This window comes from Clinocottus analis, unplaced genomic scaffold (assembly GCF_023055335.1).
Source record: "Clinocottus analis isolate CAN_PGR_092001 unplaced genomic scaffold, fCliAna1.0.p SCAF_9, whole genome shotgun sequence".
Classification (NCBI taxonomy): Eukaryota; Metazoa; Chordata; class Actinopteri; order Perciformes; family Cottidae; genus Clinocottus; species Clinocottus analis.
The window spans coordinates 4,833,026-4,852,054 of record NW_027176251.1 but is presented as its reverse complement, the minus strand read 5'-3'; the positions used below and the strand labels follow the sequence as shown (position 1 = coordinate 4,852,054).

The 19,029-nt window shown below is 39.1% G+C and overlaps 3 protein-coding genes across 4 annotated transcripts; 1 reads left to right on the top strand and 2 right to left on the bottom strand.

Moving 5' to 3' along the window:
• Positions 1 to 754: 754 nt before the first annotated feature.
• zdhhc11 (zinc finger DHHC-type containing 11) lies at positions 755 to 6,347 on the bottom strand. Of its 2 annotated transcripts, none has more exons than XM_068570189.1 (11): positions 6,108 to 6,347; positions 4,975 to 5,193; positions 4,339 to 4,517; positions 4,127 to 4,228; positions 3,906 to 4,030; positions 3,652 to 3,807; positions 3,439 to 3,551; positions 3,298 to 3,347; positions 3,153 to 3,216; positions 2,986 to 3,064; positions 755 to 2,142 (listed from the first exon to the last, which is right to left on the bottom strand). In XM_068570189.1, exons 2-11 carry the CDS (start codon positions 5,191 to 5,193, stop codon positions 2,003 to 2,005), a joined length of 1,227 nt encoding a protein of 408 aa, XP_068426290.1. In that variant the 5' UTR covers positions 6,108 to 6,347; the 3' UTR covers positions 755 to 2,002. The 2 variants fall into 2 exon arrangements, with proteins under 2 accessions (XP_068426290.1, XP_068426291.1); XM_068570190.1 differs by lacking the exon at positions 755 to 2,142 and adding an exon at positions 2,226 to 2,371.
• A 500-nt stretch (positions 6,348 to 6,847) lies between these two features.
• On the bottom strand, positions 6,848 to 12,080 carry brd9 (bromodomain containing 9). Its single transcript, XM_068570058.1, has 17 exons — positions 11,917 to 12,080; positions 11,207 to 11,427; positions 10,996 to 11,121; positions 10,751 to 10,901; positions 10,613 to 10,670; positions 9,982 to 10,126; positions 9,741 to 9,851; positions 9,437 to 9,624; positions 9,177 to 9,309; positions 9,002 to 9,077; positions 8,823 to 8,918; positions 8,590 to 8,722; positions 8,375 to 8,486; positions 8,129 to 8,185; positions 7,931 to 8,036; positions 7,332 to 7,502; positions 6,848 to 7,129 (listed from the first exon to the last, which is right to left on the bottom strand). Exons 1-17 carry the CDS (start codon positions 11,963 to 11,965, stop codon positions 7,038 to 7,040), a joined length of 2,025 nt encoding a protein of 674 aa, XP_068426159.1. The 5' UTR covers positions 11,966 to 12,080; the 3' UTR covers positions 6,848 to 7,037.
• A 17-nt stretch (positions 12,081 to 12,097) lies between these two features.
• On the top strand, positions 12,098 to 17,803 carry trip13 (thyroid hormone receptor interactor 13). Its single transcript, XM_068570061.1, has 14 exons — positions 12,098 to 12,237; positions 12,432 to 12,515; positions 12,759 to 12,918; positions 13,020 to 13,146; positions 14,087 to 14,142; positions 14,241 to 14,331; positions 14,434 to 14,506; positions 14,590 to 14,653; positions 14,745 to 14,831; positions 15,013 to 15,119; positions 15,504 to 15,657; positions 16,554 to 16,666; positions 16,784 to 16,853; positions 16,935 to 17,803. Exons 1-14 carry the CDS (start codon positions 12,233 to 12,235, stop codon positions 17,028 to 17,030), a joined length of 1,287 nt encoding a protein of 428 aa, XP_068426162.1. The 5' UTR covers positions 12,098 to 12,232; the 3' UTR covers positions 17,031 to 17,803.
• The last annotated feature ends 1,226 nt before the right edge of the window (positions 17,804 to 19,029 follow it).

Genomic DNA, 19,029 nt, shown 5'->3' with positions numbered 1-19,029 from the left:
AGGCGAAGAATCAAGATGGACGTGGATGGTTTTATATTGTGGGTCATTACAGCTTCATTATAAACAGACAGAATGTGAAGTCCCTGTGTGTGTGTGTGTACGCGTGACCATGATGAACCACAGAAGGAGGAAACGATGAGCCAATGGTCATATAAAGTAGCAATAAAACATATTTTTAAAATTAGTGCGCCCTGATTCTGGCTCCTGCTCAAGCACATAGGAGTGTTTAATGTTCCGCATGGTCAGTTGGTGGCTTGAGGGAATAGGCTCTTTAAACTTTATATCATGATGGGAAATGATTTGTCTGCAAGAAGTGTACTTATCTTCCCCGGACTGCCCTCTGAATCTTACTCATCTGATGTCCAGTGTGCAACGCGTTACATAACCAGCAGCCTAATGGGAGGACAGGGATGGGCATTATATAACCTCGAGCCTCACTGATGGTCCAAGTAATCTAGTAATACCAAACTCTCAGATGTGCTGTTCGGATACAGGGGCAAGTGGCCAAAACATGCACGTGTATGAGCGAAATAAATGGATTGTATCATGATAAGACAGGCTGGACTCAGTGAAACCACTTGATGACATAATAGTCTATCGAAAGCTGCTTCTAGTGCGCCACTGTGTGGTTACTAGCAGCCTCACCCCATTTACAGTTTCTTAATCATTGCCCCTTTCATGGGAAATAAATAGATGGAAAGGCAAATCATTAATATTTTAAAGCAATTGGTGTAGCTTTTTTTTATTTGCAACATGTATTAATAATCTTTTTTTGTTTTTATAAACTCACAACTGTTTTTTTAAAACAACACTTTTTTAGGCTTCAGTTTTTTGTACTTTTCTTGCTTTCAAACATTGCAAAGAAAATAAAAATAAAGATTGCATTTATATTACAAGGATTGCAAACACTATATGTGCTCTGGGCTAATTGACCAAGATACACGCAGTACACCTTATTATTATTTTTTGGGGAAAGCTCTGCCTGAATCTGGTTCAACAATCAGTGAAGCTCCATATCTAATCCCAGATTCAGTGCTCTCGTCTCCTTTTGGCCTTTTGGCCTTTGACCTGTCCGTTGTTGCTGCTCTGTGCTAGAGATTAACTGATGAAACTGTATTTTCTTCCATAGTTCTGCTAAATTATTGATACTTTGACTTTAAAAGTTGTGGTGACTTTGTTTAAAGAAGCCTTGTCAGGGTTCTCTGTCCTTTCTTTGGCACTCCGTTTTTCCAGGTTCATGTCTAGTAAAGGAGTTTAGTATTGTCTTTATCTTTTTCAGGAAATTATATCAGACACCCTAATGCCTTATTTTGCTTCTGTTTGTTGTTCTCTTAGTTTGTTAATAAATGGAAGTAATTGTTCCACTGCAAACGCTTAGGTAGTCTTTTCCTTTCTGTGTCATCCCATCTTGTTTGCTTCATCCCCTAAACATCAAGTAAAGGTTGTAACACCGCCCTCTAGTGGTGACTAGATGTGACAACTTACAAATGGACAAAAACTACAAGAAATATAGACAATACTTGACTGTGCCTACTTCAAATTCTTAAGTAAACTCAATATGATGGCTCAGAAATGACAATGTATTTTGCCATAAAAGGCATGTCCCAGCCTTTCAGGAAGATACTGAGTACATCCAGCTATCTGACTCGGGCTAGTGGAGCAAAGGTCTAACATGGACTTTGACTCTGTATGCGTAAGTGAGATAAAACAATGCTTTAAATAATTCAACCGTTGTAAAAAAAAAAAAAACACTCAGTGTAGATAAAAAAAAAGGGAACAAAACACAATGACGGGTCCACAGCTATTCAGACTGCATACAAAATGTCCACTGAATGAAATAATTGTCTCAAGATCAAACTGTGGAGTGAAGTCCAGTGCGTCCTCTGACCTTATAACAATGCTCCATGGTTGCGTGGCTCAGTTTAATGATGCATATTCATAACAAATTCATAACTTATCTGAGCAGCACATCTTGATGCAACCATGCAAACATTAGTTACTGCTAGGTATCACCTAGAGTCATAACTGAGCTTCCCAGAGGGTCCAGTACCCCAGGAACATGGGGAACAGACTGCTCACTCGCACTCGGAGCCTCTTTAGTGTCCGGCTTCCAGCTGTTGTGGTCTATCACAGACATTTCCTCTTTCAGACACAGGAAACAAAAGAAGAGAAGCCTTCATTACCAACTGCAATAAACATAAGTGTGTCAGTGTGTGCAGTGAATGTGCATGCATCCTTTAATTCCATTTCATTTACACCACAAAGCAGTCAAACAACCGTCTCATATATATAATATGAAACCTTTCCGACCTGTAGTTTGTGGTGTTGTAGTTATTTGTAATGCATGTATAATACTTTTGCTCCACCAAATCTGAAAATGAGGTCAACACAAAGAGCGATGAACAATAGAACATTAAAACAAGTGCTGCAGGGGTGATGGATTTTTGTAGGCCAGACCCAGATGCTAGTGTTGCACTGGTTGCATGGACAAAAAGCCATGGAGAGTTTTCGCATGAAGTTTGGAATATTGCAGAAAATAAGCGCTTAAATTTGACATACTTATGTTTCGTTACGCAAGATTATTTTCACAATTGAACACTTCCAGCAGAAATTACAAGCTAACATAGGGTTATAAAGGGTTTACACCACGGTTGCGTGAGCATACACAACAAGGCTGTGAAGGCGGATTAGTCAGCGGGGACATTTAGTCTCATTGAGTCACTTCGCAGAAACCACCTTTTTTTTTTAAGACACGGAAAAGCTTCACGAGAGGGACATAAGCTGATGTATTTTATATCAAAGAACACAAATCTCTCAAATGTGTGTTAATCACAGACCTAATTTCAGGCATCTAACCAAAAACCCATTCAAAGAAACAATGACTTCAAGACAACTCCTTTTCAGGTTTTAGCATCTTTAACACAATAGAGTGCTACAGGAATCTGCAGCACTCTATTGTGTGAAAAAGTTAAGTCAAATACTTACTTGCTGTGTTCTTTGTGGAATTTCCTGTGCCATAATGGAAACTATTCTCTTTATCTGCTGATTTCTTCAAGTTTTCCACCTAGAAAATAAAACAGAATTTGAATGTAGCATTGCCCATTTGTTGCATGTAAAAATAATTCACGTGAGATATATGTAGACATGCTTACCTCAGCGCATATGGACTGTGACAGTCGGCTTGTGAATGGGCCTGTATCATCAAATTTGCAGGTACTTAAGGGAAACCAGAATGGCATTATTTTTCCGCAAAACTAACTTTAAAAATAGTATAACAGGAACTTTAAGGAAGTTTACCCTGAACTAGTTGATAATGCTGGCTCACAGTCAATTGAGCTCCCCTGATTCTTTAAAAGAAAAAGAAAACATTTTACACACACGCACACGCACACACACACACACACACACAGTCAGTGAGAAGCAAAGGACAGCTCTCACCTGTTGGGCCTTGCTATTGATTTTCGCGTCTTGTGGATTTCCTGTTTCAATGTTTCTGGCTTCTTTTTGCCGCTGCCTCTTTACATAATCATATGTGCTTATGCCTTTATAAACTGTGAAGCCAAGAAGAGCATAGTGAGGAGTAATGACCGGATGAAGACAAAAAAAAAGAGCCGGATAAACCATGTGTCTTGTGTGTAGATTGCAACTCACAGAGGTAAAAGTGGAAACCCAGCAGATGACCGAGTAGCAGCATGCAGGTGACGCTCAGCATGCCCGTCATGAACGCTAATATAAGGAGACCAGCTGAACTAGTCTTTATGGGTGCCAAGGGTAAAAACACCAGCCAGGTACCATTCCCCAGCATACCTATAGAAATGCGGACAAAAAGAAGTACACATTCAAGCAGCTTTTAATAATGCGATTCACAAAAATGTGATCGAGGCCTCGTTATCATGGTGACTCACTGGCATACTGCGGGGCGGTCCGCAGGCTGTTTGGATCCAGGTAATGCTGGATGAATATGAAGAAAATGACAAGAACGAGCAGCAAGACGCCGAGCATAGCAGAGGACAGTGCCACGAAGAAGCACCTGAAGGCGCACACAAAAGCTGACGTTAGTTCAGAAAGCATTTAAACATCAGACATGGAGTCAGATACAGAAAGTCCGTCCACAACGTTCTCTCACCAGTAGTTTCTGCCGCCCACACAGGTGTTCAGCCATTTGCAATGGTGATCAAAGTCTTCCACGCACTTGTTGCAAACGCCACAGTGCTTTACTCTGGGCCCACTACGGGAAGATTGATTACGTTAAACATCATACAACACAACTCTGGCATGATTGTCAAATAGTATTGCTACTAATTTAGAAAGCTCTCAATCACATTAGAGAATACGTACACCTTGACATCACATAGATAGCAGTGTAGGTCCTGGATGACATGCGGATGCTTCGTCCTGTCAAAAAGCTGCGTTGGACTGGAATAGCTCCTTTTGGCCCTCACGCTGACGTCTGCTGGGTCTATTGTCACAGCAGCAATATGGGCTAGAAAGTGTACAATAAAGGCTATGCCAGTCAGCTGCACAAAGGAGTCAAGGAAAATAGCAATAGCATTAGAAAATGACTGCAATATGTGGCGATGTATATTGCAGTATAGTAAGTGGCCAAAGTGCAAAAGAAACTGCAAACTGTTGCATACAAGTGGAGCTTTTGTGTGAGAAATGAAGTCCGTTCTAAAGAAATCAACTGCCTCAGTAAAACAAACCAGTGTTGACATCATGCATCATTCAACATGTGACAAAAACACCACTGATTATGTCTTTTGGGCTTGATAGAGACCACAGTAACAGCGACAGAGTCACGCCTGGTGTGACTGCAGCCCATACAGACAGGCCACACAACAACATCCTTGTCTTATCCGACAGTCCAAGCAAAAGCGTAGCAGAAACTCATATTTGAAACTGAAATACCCTTTGCTGCACACTTAACAGTCAGCGACCCCCAACGGCAAGATTTCAGCTGCGGGTTAAGGATACGGCATAGACCACATGGTTCCATGGCGGAGGTAGAAGAGGGATATAGATGCCAAAGCTGACTATGGCAAGATAGCTGTACACCAGCCAGCCAACCACTTGGAAAGCCTGAGGGGGCCATGACCATCCGTTCATCCTGGGAGGCTTAGAGGGGACCAGCTCGTTTTTACTGCTGCCACGCATGGGAGATGTGCGTCTCAGCCTTTGGCTGAAGCAGTTCATCTAGAGAATGAACACAGTCAGATGAGAAGGAGCTTTCTTTCCAGGCGCCTTCCAACATCCAGGCACACAGTAGACATACGGCAAGCAAGTCTAGCTCCAGCAGAGCGTGACTATTTGCTGGGGAAATGAGTTAGGAAAATGAGCATGATGATACAGGGACTGTTCAACCATTACGGACTTACTCTCAGCCTGCATTTAGCTAGGTATACCTATTACACTGGAAACCATTTCAACAGTCATAGTTAAACCTCATCGGTAAATTTGGCATGGACAAAATATCAGGAATATTAGTCAACAAATGTATCAAATACATCACAAAAAACTGTTTTAACGGAAACGTAACAATAAACTTCATGAAGATACAGTTGGACTACATACAAACTGCTGCATGGAATTACATTAGTTTTACATAACATTTAGTGCAGGAGGATATAGTCAGGTATAGCCTGAAGAAAACAGCTGATCCAAAGAAAAAGAGTTCAACGAAGTGCTACATCCCTTTCTTTGTATATATATATATAAAAAGACTTCTACTCACATGTTTTGCTCCTGGCCTTGTGCTGACACAACACTATGATCAAAGTTCACTAATCCATCTACAAGACCTGAACATAAACTATAAATTGGGGGATTTTGTAGCAATTATTCGTGCTTTTTGTTAATCATTGCATTAAACTTGATGAAATGTATGTTCTCTAATAAACATCCAGCTGTTTGTTTTATTAAGTAACTGACGTTGATGTACAGTTAAAGTAGATCTGTATATGCTCACCAAGGATTATGTGTCAAATTCACTGGTCAAATCGTTTTGACGTCTTAACAATATCTAAATTCATGACAACAATAACCTAGACGGGGTTCATGTCAAAGTAGCTCAATGTATATGCAATTGTTATCAATGTGGAATTACTTACTTTTGCAGTTGATAGAAAGCGACCATGAGGTGAGAACAATTTGCTCCCGTTTCATTACAGACGGAGAAACATCGCTTTATATTGAATGATTAGTCCATCAGTAGATCACGTGCTCAAATACACAAAAGTCTCATAATGAACATAAACGCAAAACCCGGACAACGGGATAAAAAAAACAGCCGCAGAGACGATGAAAAGTCTCTCGACGACCTTCGTTTTGTGTCCCCGGAGGACGAGAATCTGAAGTTGAAGAATCAACTCACTCGGCAGGTCGCTGGGCGCTATGGAAACAGCCCTACTGCGCATGTGCACATTTTTTTTATTGTGGCCTTTCACTGACTCTGTCATCGAGTATCTGCTCATCTAGCTTGCCGGTCAAACTCAATCTGGAGAATATAAAGCCCTCAAACATAGCAAAAATATTTCCATGAGAGAAACAGATAACTGGAAACCATAAAGCCCAATTATAGCACAGCTTAATTTAACTTCACAACGCATCCTGTAACATACTGATGTGTAATGCATTCATGTTGCTTTATTTTCACTTCCCTATTGTTTTTCTCACACTTGCACACGTTGCTCAATGAAAGACTATACATGGAAGTTTACTGCTGCAAAAATCTGAGGACTAAGCAGTGCATATGATTGGCTATTACTGGTTGACAGGTTCTTTGTTTAAATATGTAAATATTTGCAGCATGAAATAGTCTATAATATGCTTATTGAACCACACACACACATTTATATATATACACAGGTGCAAGTGTTTATTTGTTGCACTCATACAAAACCATACAATTACACTACAAACACTATCTAATCACATTCAGTCTTTCAAATAGCTCCTGCTGTCTCCAAAGTGTTTAAACAGTCCAAGATCAAGTACCCAGTGCTGTTAACACCAAGACTACAAAATGGCAGTGTGTGTGGTCAGCTGTTGGCTGTGCTCTCTGTCTCAGGAGACTGCAGGAACTCGTAGGGATCATGAACCATTTCAGACTGGTCCAGGTGTGCTGGGCTTCCTGCAAAATAAAAAAGATATGGCTCTTATGTTGTTGAAAGCAATTAAGCAGAAAGAAGAGGTTTAGTTGATACCTAGCAATAAGGTATTAAGACTTGTTAGCAAGCAAACAACAACAATATAATGTTTAAATTGTAGCAAAAAGCATGAGCAGTGCTCCTTTCTGTGCACCTAGTTTTTAGTCTTAGTCCTATTGCAGATACCTAAGTGGTGCTGATCCCTCTCTGAGGCATTAGAGAGGGAGGACACATTGGACGAGGGCCTGGAGCCGCCTCGGTCTACTTGAGCCTCCTGGAACTCCTGCAGAAGTTTATCTGCATCATCAAAGTGCTGCTGGCCTTCCTCGTTGCCCGGCTCTTTTTTCACCGTTTTACCTGATGAAAAGGGAAGTAAATGAATGAATGAATGAATGAAAAGTACTTTATTAATCTCCAAGGAGAAATTTTTTAATGTATTGCTTTAATTTAAAACAGAAAAGACAGAGTGGAGCATCTTACATTGTACATTATATTTGTGTCATGTTATGTGTCCATCAAGTATTTTGACTGCCGTGTTTCAAAATATAATACAAACTCAAGAGCCCAAGAGTTTTAATAGGATTGGTGATTACGTGGCCCATCAATACTACAACTCCAAACGTGAAATTCATTATGCTAATGAAACAAAGGGCCATATCCCATTAATTCAAATTTAGCGTTTCCATGGACTCCGCCATACTCATCTTTCTACCATAATTAGGTTATGAAAGACTTTAAGTGTCCAAGTAAATGCCGCTACTCAGAGTGTTGACGGGCATAATCACCTAATGAGTTCAGCATGGATAAATCCAGAGACATATCAGGATAGTTCTTCATTGACATAAAGTCCAGGACTGAGCCACTCTCTCCCAGGCCACTGCCATCTGCCATCTAAACAAAAAGACAGCGTCAATCAAATAGCCGGCCAACGACATCAATGTATCATCACTATGTCATCACTGTGTCAAAAAACTACAGCATACCTGCATGTCACAGATGTTGGATTTGGTTTCATCAGATTTAAGTGTTATATTTCTTTTCTGAAATGTAAAGTAAGAATCATAAACATCATATATATATATATATATATATATATATATATATATATATATATATATATATATATATATATATATATATATGCGCGCACAGTAGAATTGATCAAGACAACCCTAGAAAATGATGGCACTAATGTAAGTAATACTGTATATTAGGTACAATTCGGATACCTGTCGGATTTGACTGACAGCTTTCGTGTGATCGCCTGCAGTCATTTTGTCCAGAAGCCTGTCAACCCAAATCTTCGTGACATCCCCGCAGCCTGTGACAAACTCCTGTATGCTTTGGGTGAAAATGAACACATTCAAGCTAAAAACATGGACACATTATTTTCACGAGATCTTTTCATATCCAAGTTTAACCAATGACAACAAAGTCCCCTTACCTGAGAGCACACTGTACCCCTGTGTCATCGCCATAGGCTGAATAGAGAGTGTCCACCTCCTCAGGTAGCAGGTCTGGAAAGATGGAGTTCTTCTGAAGGGTCTGAACATTGTAGGCACTGCTCAGAAACGTTACTACACAGAACAAGAAAAAAAAAGCATTATCCATTTTAAGTCTTAAACTTTATATCAAATTTGAGTCATTGTTAGTTATACAGTTCATGTTACTGCATACCTTTGTGTCTCCTGTCATCTTTAAAACCCAAGGTTGTTAATCCAGGCAGAAGCTTATTCGACAGAGAACTCAGGTCCACTTTATCAGTCTCATTTTCTGCAATACATCAAGAATATTTATACTAATGTTCTTAAACTAATGTTTAAGATGTTTAAAAAACTAACAATGTCCCAACACACCTTCTGCTTCAGGATCCAGCTGATTTACAACAGTGTATAGAAGAGAATTGTCTGGCTCTTTACGCAAGTAGCCCATCTGAAAACGCAGAGAAAATAAATTGTCACCACTAACTGCACTGAAGAAGTAACCACTTACTAGCACTTAGTTAATAATACTATAAGTTAAGAGGAAAACCTTGGAGTTGGGCATGTATCTGTTGATCCGATCTCGAGCTTCATCTGCCGAATGCTCAACGAGTGCCAGGACATGTTCCTCTGCTGTACTGTCAGTCAAGCTGCAAGCGTTCCCTTCTGGTTCAAACAGGTAACTGAGACAACAGACGAGACAATGTCACAGGATCATTACACTGATATTATACACAAAAATACACATTTATTCCAGATATTACAAATATATAAATATAAAACATATATATATTACAAAGAGTACCGTACCTGATGACTTCCTTCATGTCATTAACTGGTTGTTTTTTTGACTTCTTAGCAGATTCCACTGGGATGGGGGTTATCTCTGGAGGAGGTATATCAGCTGTGAGGTCTTCATCTCCCAAAATGGCTGCCTGCTGGGTAAAATCCATTTCCTGCATGAAAGACATGCTGCGTTTCAAAGCCAACAGCCGTTCCTGCGCACAGGGCAGAGGAAAAAATTGGCAACTTAACTTTGTCTACTTAATTAGAAATGTTGATGATAACAGTGATGTTTTCAAGAGAAAATTCACCCTCAAACATCTGTTTTTACCTTGCTCATCATCTTAAATCCTGTATGTAGCAGTTTCTTGGCAGCCTTGTAATAGACAGTCTCTGGTCGGTTGTACACCATGGCATTGTCACACATCAGTTTAAAATCTGCCTGAAGGCAAAAACAGTGTTCAAACAGGTTTGAAGGCAAGCTTATTCCGCAAACATTGTATTACTTTTAAAAAATACACCTAAAATAAATACAGATTTACCATACAAACCCTCTCTTTGTGTTTCCTCACCTTGAATTCTGTAACCGTGTTATAGTCATTGTTTCTAATCTTGTCTTTCATGGTGCTGAAGTCCATAGGATGTTTGATGATCATTGAGTAACCAGGGGCAATTGCATCTGTTACTGGAAAGGAGAAGAATCCATGGGGGTCTTTTCTGGGAAGACAAGAGATGTGTGATGTGATTCAACACTGCATCGACCTTAAGATTGGTTTAGAGTTGTCTTTTTGAGTGCTCTGATCATGTCAGTGCCCGTTATCTGTCAGATCAATAAAATCAATATGAATGGCTCTTGCTTGTGCTGTGATTCTATGAAGAAGTCTGTGTCATAATGTGGCCTAATTTTTTTACAGCAGCAAAGTCACCCACAACTTTTCTGCCACAACAAGACCCCATCTCCACTCATAATAATAGATAGATTGAAGACTGAATGCCTACAGCCCGTGAAGGCATTAATGTGTATCGCACCCTACAAAAATATATCTTGTGGTGGTGCGTGAATTTTTTTTCTTTTTAATTGTCATGGGGGAAAGCTTTTCTTGTGTACATGTGTGGGGTGGTGTCTGAAGGAGCAGTGCTGTAGCATTAGACGGTCTGCATCACAGGTGGATACAGCCGTTAGACTGAATCATTGTTCCTCACCTCTGCAACTGCCTCAGAAAGTGCTCTAGAAGTTGTTGACGAGGAGTGGATTCACTTTCTGCATTGGGCAAACGTACAAATTTATAAACACATTTACAAGTGAAATTTTTGTAATCTTTTGATAGAAGCATTTTTTACCTTGTTGTGTCCTGCAGGCTCGGACCGGTCTGTCTCCTTGTTGATCCGGGTCCATCGTCATATCGGAGTTAAACTCGTCCTCTTCAGGCTCCGGCTCCAGCTCAAACTCTCTCTCTCTTTCTCTCTCTTTCTTTTTTTTCTTCTCTTCCGGCTGATGAGATATGATCATGATGTCAGTGTCTTGTCAGCAAAAACATTGAAAGTGTATTGATCAATATTCTTAGGCTTAAGTTAAGTTTACTTACCTCCAATCCAATACTTATGCTTTTTGGCAATGTGAAAGGCTCAACTGGTACACCGACACTGGGAGCAGTAGAAGTTGCTGCTTCTGATTCGTTCTGCTCTCGCTCTCTCTTCTTCCTCTTTTCCTCCTAAAGAATGGGATTCAAATCATGCTTTTTTTATAGTGGTGCAAAACACAGATTCACAAGTTATAATGTTCTTATGTTAACTAACCTTGCGTCGTCTTCTCTCATCATCATCCACATATTTGTCTTTATCCTTTTCAGACTTCTTTTTCTTCTTTTTCTTTTTCTCTTTGTGGCGTTCTCGCTCGTGGTCTGATCTGTCATCGTAATAGCTGGAGTCATGGCCCGAACCCGAGAGCTCTGTCACCTCACTTCCTCCAACTTTGAGGACAAGCTTCAGGGGCTTCTCAAGAGTCTTGTCCTCATTGTCTACAGCCAAACAGGGGATAGTTATGGGAGGAATTGAATGATGTTGCCATTAGTATGGTAGTAATACTGTTATCCTGCAATTACTTGCCAAACAGTTTGTGTATTTTAAAAGACTAGCTTCTTTAGCTGACGTTTAACTGCATTGTTTATGTGGAGGTAATTCCATGATACTTAAAAACCAACGTTAACTTTCTGTCTTGCCTCAGTTATGACTTAGTGGAAACAGACACAAAATGAATGAAAAACATATATAAAATTGTATCTTACATTAAATATAAATAACTGGAACTTAAGAAAAGAAATTTGGATTTTAGCAGGACGTTAAACCAGGTGGATGTGGGTTGTACATCTAGGTGGCATGGTGACTTTTTACACACAAAAACAATGAAAATCTGCTGTCTTTCCAGGTGAGCTAAGCTAGCTAACATAAAGCTAGCCTGGACAAAAGCCGGACGGTAACATATCAGAGTGAAACATGCATGTAGGTACCATCCACTGTTCTCCACTCCGGTTTATGTTTCTTGTGTTTTTTCCCCATCTCTCCGTGTTTTATATTAGAAAACCCGTGTTTAGTCCAGTGAAGTTGCCAGTGGTCGCGAGCGTCGGTCGAGGCGTTAACGACCCTTTAGCAACAAGAGAGCTCGCGGCAGCCGGAAATGAAAACTCAAAACAAATGATGTATTTCCGGTGTAACAAAAGAGCGCGAAGGTTTCGAGTGACTGTCAGCTTTCTGACAGCATAGCGAACTGCCGATAGTTTCTTGAGTACCATTGTGTTGATGCAAGTCCTCAGTTTGATAACATAAATGGTGTAAGTTATGGTTTCCGTTTTGTCGATTAAGCAAAGTCTTTACTTTTACTTTGAAGGGTGTTAACGTTAGCCAGTTATGTTAGCTAGCTACAACATCGCAACTAACGTTAACGCGAACACTTTAGCGTTAGCTACGGTGAACGGAAAATAAAAGCTGCTTTTTATGTTCTGAACGTCTCCCCCTTTGTTATCAGTTTCACAAGGATGGACGGTGACAGAACGGAGTCGTTAAACCACAAACAAAACATTAATGTGGAAGTCCATGTGAAATGTCACAGGTGAGTAGTAGTCCGTGAGTTAACGTTACGTGTATGGAGTCTCGATCAAACCACCGGAAAGATACACAGAGATCCTGAGAAATCATGTTGTGGGGTGTTTGTGTTAGAACTAATTACATGTTCTAAACAATTACATTGAAAACGAGTTCAAACCAATATTAATATGGTATGAGCAATGTGGGAAAATTATGAAATGATGTATGTTAAATGCTATCCCTGTTCTCCCATACTTTTACATTTCAGCACAGCTAAACTGTCTGAGGTGAAGATGCATGTTCTGGGTCTACTTAATCGCCACAGCATGGTTTTTGGAAACTACAGATGGGCAGAGTTTGATGAGGACTTCCTGCAGAAACACGTGGAATCTGTGGCTATAGTTGATGTAGAGGAACTCGTTACAAAGGTCTGTATTTTTTATTTGATTTGGAAATGTTTCCCATCATCATTAATAATGCCTTGCCGTTGTTTATTCTTTAGTTCATTAACTTTTTCTCACCCACTCAGCCTGTTGATTTAAAGAGCTGCGCTGTCTCCATTCACATCTTCACTCTGAATGAGGATGGACCCAGCACGCTCAGTCTGGAGGAGGATGAGGAGCTTTCAGCAGCCAATCACTGGTTGCTGCCAGCAGGTGACACTGCACATTAACACTACGTTGAGACATTTTTGCTTTCTTAGTTTGATTTATTTACAGTTGAAGTTGGGCAGCCAGGAATAACTTGATGTAGGAAGTTATCATTCTACAGTGTAAACCAATGACTTATCATTTAGGCATACAATATATTACTCAGTATTACTTAAATTGACACTCCAAAACTGAGCCCCAAACTATGATGCACACCTTTTGTCTGCATATATACTTGTTCCTGCAACGTGGAGCTCAATTAGTTGCTTCTCACAATGAGTACATTAAACCCCATAGGGATGAAGATAGTTGAGTACACTGATTGACACTCCCTATAGGCTTTGAAGGTTGCTGTGAAAGGTTTGTCATTCTTCATGGAGAAGAGGTGTTGTGGTCAGCTTGGATTGATGCTGTCCACATCCTCAGTATGTCACAAACTGTTATAGTTTCATTAACAATATGACTAAATATTGAGCTTGAATGGAGGCACCTTTTGATAAAAACAATAGTGTGTGTGTGACACATAATAATAGGAATTACAGTATAGCAGCCCTACTTCTGGGCACAGAGTGGGAGCCAGCCTGTTGCAGCAGCTATTTCACCACATAAACAAAACAGTGTTTCTAAATGACAAAACGTATGCACTGCCTCCATTATATCTGGTATCAACTGATGTCATTGGATTCCGTTCTAATCGATGTGAATCTAACTTGACCAAAGCCTTCTTTGTGAAGAAGACTGCAAATGTTTTATAACCATCTTGGATAAGTTTTTGAAAATTGAAATTAAGATATAGGCTACCTCAAACATTGTAAAGGTACAGTTAAAGTAATGAGTGATTTATTTATTATGTTTAATTATGTTAATGATCATCCATCTATACGCTTTGGCTTGATTCAATCTTTGCTGAACTTTCCCCTAAAATTACCTGATCTCTGTTTAACAGCTGAATTCCATGGTATTTGGGAAAGTCTGGTATACGAGAGTGGAGTTAAAAAACAGGTAAAACAAAAAATTAAAATAGCAGTTGAGAGAAAATGATTGCATAACTTTTTTCCCTTGTGACTGCTAAACTTCCAATCGTTTTTATTTTTCTGCAGCTCCTGGATTACATCACAACAACAATTTACTTCTCCGACAAAAACGTCGACAGTAACCTGATTACGTGGAACCGTGTTGTGCTGCTTCACGGTAAATAACCTGTGAGAAATACAGTCATTTTTATCAGTTGAGGTCATCCCAAGGATGATGTGCATATAAGCGATTAATCACTTTGTGTGTGCCTACAATCAGGACCCCCGGGCACCGGGAAAACGTCACTGTGCAAAGCTCTGGCCCAGAAGCTGTCAATCAGACTGTCAAGTCGGTAAGTCAATTCTCTTTTCTGTGAAAACGCTTTAACAGTAAGTGTTCCTCTTTTCATTTCAAAAGACACTTTTCTCCCTGCAGGTATTCTTACGGGCAATTTGTCGAGATAAACAGCCACAGTTTGTTCTCAAAGTGGTTCTCAGAGGTACACCTGGCTTCTTTTTATGTTACATTGTTAGATTGAAGCATGTTTTAGATTGAACTGAAAGTATTCCCATCATGTGTGTTTGTTACAGAGCGGAAAGCTGGTCACGAAGATGTTTCAAAAGATCCAACAGCTGATAGACGACAAAGATGCTCTTGTGTTTGTTCTGATTGATGAGGTAAAAATCTGCTTCACTTCAGAGAAATTAACTTGATTTTTGGAATCTGTCTTATGTGACATTCATTCATTGATTTGCTTGAGATCAAACTGAAGGCTTTCTTGTGCACAAGTTATGCCATGTTCAAGAGTGTCTTTGCTGTGACGAAGACTGCTCCTTTTGTGAACATGTCTTATGGTAGGTGGAGAGTCTGACGGCAGCGAGGAGTGCCTGCCAGGCTGGAACAGAGCCCTCTGACGCCATCCGAGTGGTCAACGCCATTCTCACTCAACTGGACCAGATCAAACGGTCAGAAGGCAAAACCCTCTCTCATAGTGTGTGTGTGTGTGTATATGTATATGTATATATGTATATGTATATATATATATATATATATATTTTTTTATATATATATTTTTATATATATATTTATTTATTTATTTATTTATTTATATACATATATATATATATATATATATATATATATATATATATATATATATATATATATATATATATATATATATATATATATATATATATATAATATAAATATTACATCGGAAGCCTCAGTTTTTTCTACTAACAATTCCTCCTAATTACTGTTTTCACTGGGAAATCTATCCATTAGATTTATTTTGTCTTATTTATACAAGTTTGTTTTGTGTGGACTTTTTTGTTCTCATATTTCAGACATTCAAACGTGGTGATCCTGACGACCTCCAATGTGACAGAAAAGATAGATTTGGCGTTTGTGGACAGAGCTGACATCAAGCAGTACATCGGACCGCCATCTGAAAAGGGCATCTACAACATCTACCTCTCCTGTCTGGAGGAGCTAATGAAGGTGACCCAACAATCTAGCAACGATTCTTTCTTTTCTTTCTTTTTTTTAATCAAATCTTTTGTAAAATTCAGGATAGGCTTTTAAAATTGATAACAAATATTACATAATTAGAAACAAATAGAAAAAAAAGATACATACAAAATGTAAAAATCATTCTGCAGTTATTTGCAAGTTATGATGCAAAACACATTTGCCATAAAAAGTTTTAACCATTCCATGTTCAAACTTATTCATCTGAAAAAAAACACTTAAGAGCCAGTGAGTATGATAGTTTACTAGGGAGATTGTCTTTGTTTTGGTGATTTAGATTAATATCTTGACAATTATGATGGCTGTAGGGGAGTAAGGCTCAGCAGGTAGGGCAGGTTGTCTACTTATTAATAAGTAGGTTCAATCCCCGGCTTCTCTTGTACACGTGTTGAAGCGTCCAAGACTTTCATCCCCAAATTCAAGCAATATTTAGGTCAGCAACTTGAAGGAGCAATTTGTAAAAAGGGCCATTTCATTTTGTCAAAACATGACAGATGATTTATCTTTTTTTACTATAATAGAAAGGTGGAAGAACGACAGGTCAAGAATGAAGTAAAGTGCTGCGCTAATAACTGGAAGACAGTGGAGGACACTTTTTTTTAAAATTATTATATGAAAAAAAATGCGTAAAATAAAAATGTTGGGTTCAATATTTAAATTACTGACCAGTTACAATTCATATTGATAGATTTACAGTATGTGATGCAATAGGTGGAACATTTAAATTGTGCATAATAGATGCTCTTAATATTTAAATGTATTATCAACCTGCTTCAAAACTAATCTTAAGCAGCAACAGTTAAGAGGCAACATTTAATTTGATGCGCTGAGTTGATAGACTTCCAGTATCTCTCTGATTTGTGCAGTGCCAGATCGTCTACCCCCGGCAGCAGCTGTTTACCATGTTCGAGCTGGAGACGATGGGCTTTGCAAAGAGTGATGTGTCCGAACACAGTCTGAACCTGAGGAACATTGCTGTGTGAGTAAAGCCTCCCATAATGCAATAGAGCCCGAACAAACACCGTCTCTGTGCTGTAGTTAAAGCGAGGACTGAAACAGCCAGGGGCTAATGTTTTGTTTTTCTTTTCACTTGCAGAAAGAGCAAAGGTTTGAGTGGACGAGCACTCAGGAAGTTACCATTTCTCGCCCACGCTCTGTTTGTAAAGGTAAAGATTTGATTTTGTCCTACATCTTGAAGAAGGAAAAGAGTCCTATTGTTTTTTTTAATGTAGTTTGTTCGTTTGCAGACACCAACTGTATCGCTTGAGAGGTTTCTGGAGGCGATGGACCAAGCAGTGGATAAACAGATGGAGGAAAAAGCTGACCTGATCAATGTTGTCTGAACGTATTACAATCCCCAAAGGCTGACACATGATTGTTTGTGAGCTCTCAATCCCATGTTTGTTTGACTGTCGTTTGGAAGTCTACAACCTGCACATCTTTTTTTTTATCAAGCGTGTTAAATATATTGGCAAGTAACATTGTTTTAACAAATACTAATCTATAATATAAGTCTTTGTTGAGGTCATTTCTGTTGGTGCTACTACCTTAAAAGACCAAGTCGGTGTCAGTCTCGGCAGTTTGGTTGAAGATGGCGTACCCAATGCTTCTGTTCTTTGTTTCAATGTTATTAGTTTCATGTGATGTTCAGCTTTAACCTTAACCATGCCCGGTTCTTTGGGTTTCCATGTTAAAGGGATAGTTCATATTTGTATTTTTACTTTAATTTAAATAACTGTGTACACATGAGCTCAATCTATAGATTGTATTGAGGATATATCATTGAGATGGAAATGTGTTTTTGTTAACTGGTTCCATGTTCTGCTGTTAATTTCTCTCATACAAGTCGTCAGTTTACTGAGCTGCAGTCATCCTCAGGATCTGTAGAATGAGCTAATGTTTATGTGCAATACCAACTTGTGTTGAAAAATGTGAACTGCCACTGAAACATGTTTTTTCTACTCTCCATGTGTTATATGTTTGAAAAAAGAGATGTTCCTCATAGACCATCACTTAGAAATGTTAATTTATTTCAGATCTTCAAACTCCCATGACATGTGTGTTCATTATGACTTAATTTTGTATATAACATTGTAATAAAACAGCATCATTTATGCTCCTGTGTGTTGTTGAAATGCTGTAGATGCATTTTGAAGACTTGAAAATAGCCCTGAGGCCACCACTTGGTGGCGTGCTCATACTGTCATACAGTTTTGAACATGGAAAGACAGATTTTATATTGTATATTTTATGAGAAGTCATAATTGCAATAACAATAGTAAATGGGAAAAGCCCCAAATAACAACAGAAAGAAACCATTACAATGGACCTGAACCCTGTCTCATGTTTCTTATCTAAATATCTTCAATGAATCAAATAATAAACCTCCACAGATATAAAATTTGCACATCTGGAATTAAAAGGCGCTGGTCCCCGTGTTACTTGGGGTGGTATTGTGCAGCAGACGCAGTAGTTCATGACACAGGCTCCTGCGCGGGGGATCAAAGTAATCTAGTTACATTGACAGACTGCGCGCCACACATTTGACCGAAAAACAAAATAGTTGTAAGAGGATTCAGTTATGAAATGTGTCGGTCATATGCACAGTTTACACGATCAGATCAGTGGCTCCATTGTTCGTATGAACATGTTTTGCATTCTGTGAATGCTCTGCTGCTTTGCATGTCAGCTGCCGGGTTCAGACAATGTGCCCTTTGTTTGTTGTTGAGCAACAGCTTTTTCACTCCACTTCAAAGGTTGATTCTGTAGGCTGTTCCTGAACGTGAAAGGATAGCAAACAGTTCACACATGTTCATCTTCATTCACACGCTTCCTTTCCACTCTATCCGGTCTCTGTCACCTTTTGAAATGTCCTTTCTTGGGGTTTCTATAGAACACATTTTGTATGTAATCTTTACGCATTAGATATTACTATCTTCCGTTAAGATCTTCCGTAAAGATTTATTCTGTTATCAAGACCTTGATCAACATTTCTATATCCTTATGTATTGAGTTTAACAAGAAACCCAGAATGGATTTCCCCCCCAAAGCATTCATTTCATTCAAAATGCAACTGTTGTGAATGATCCCTTTATGGCTCCTGTATCTTTTACACCTAATTGTTTGGCACCCACAATCTTTCTACAATATATAATTTAGGGTTTTTTTATGTGAGATGAATCACAAGGAAGCTGTGCTTTTCATCAATGATCACAAAGAAAGGAGAAAAGAGCAAGATAGAGAAAGGGAGAACTGTAGGAACGGGCATGGTAAATAAAACCATAATTGCTCTGTCTGGAGGCATTTCTTTTCTTCTTTTGACTGTAGTTGTTCCAAAACTAG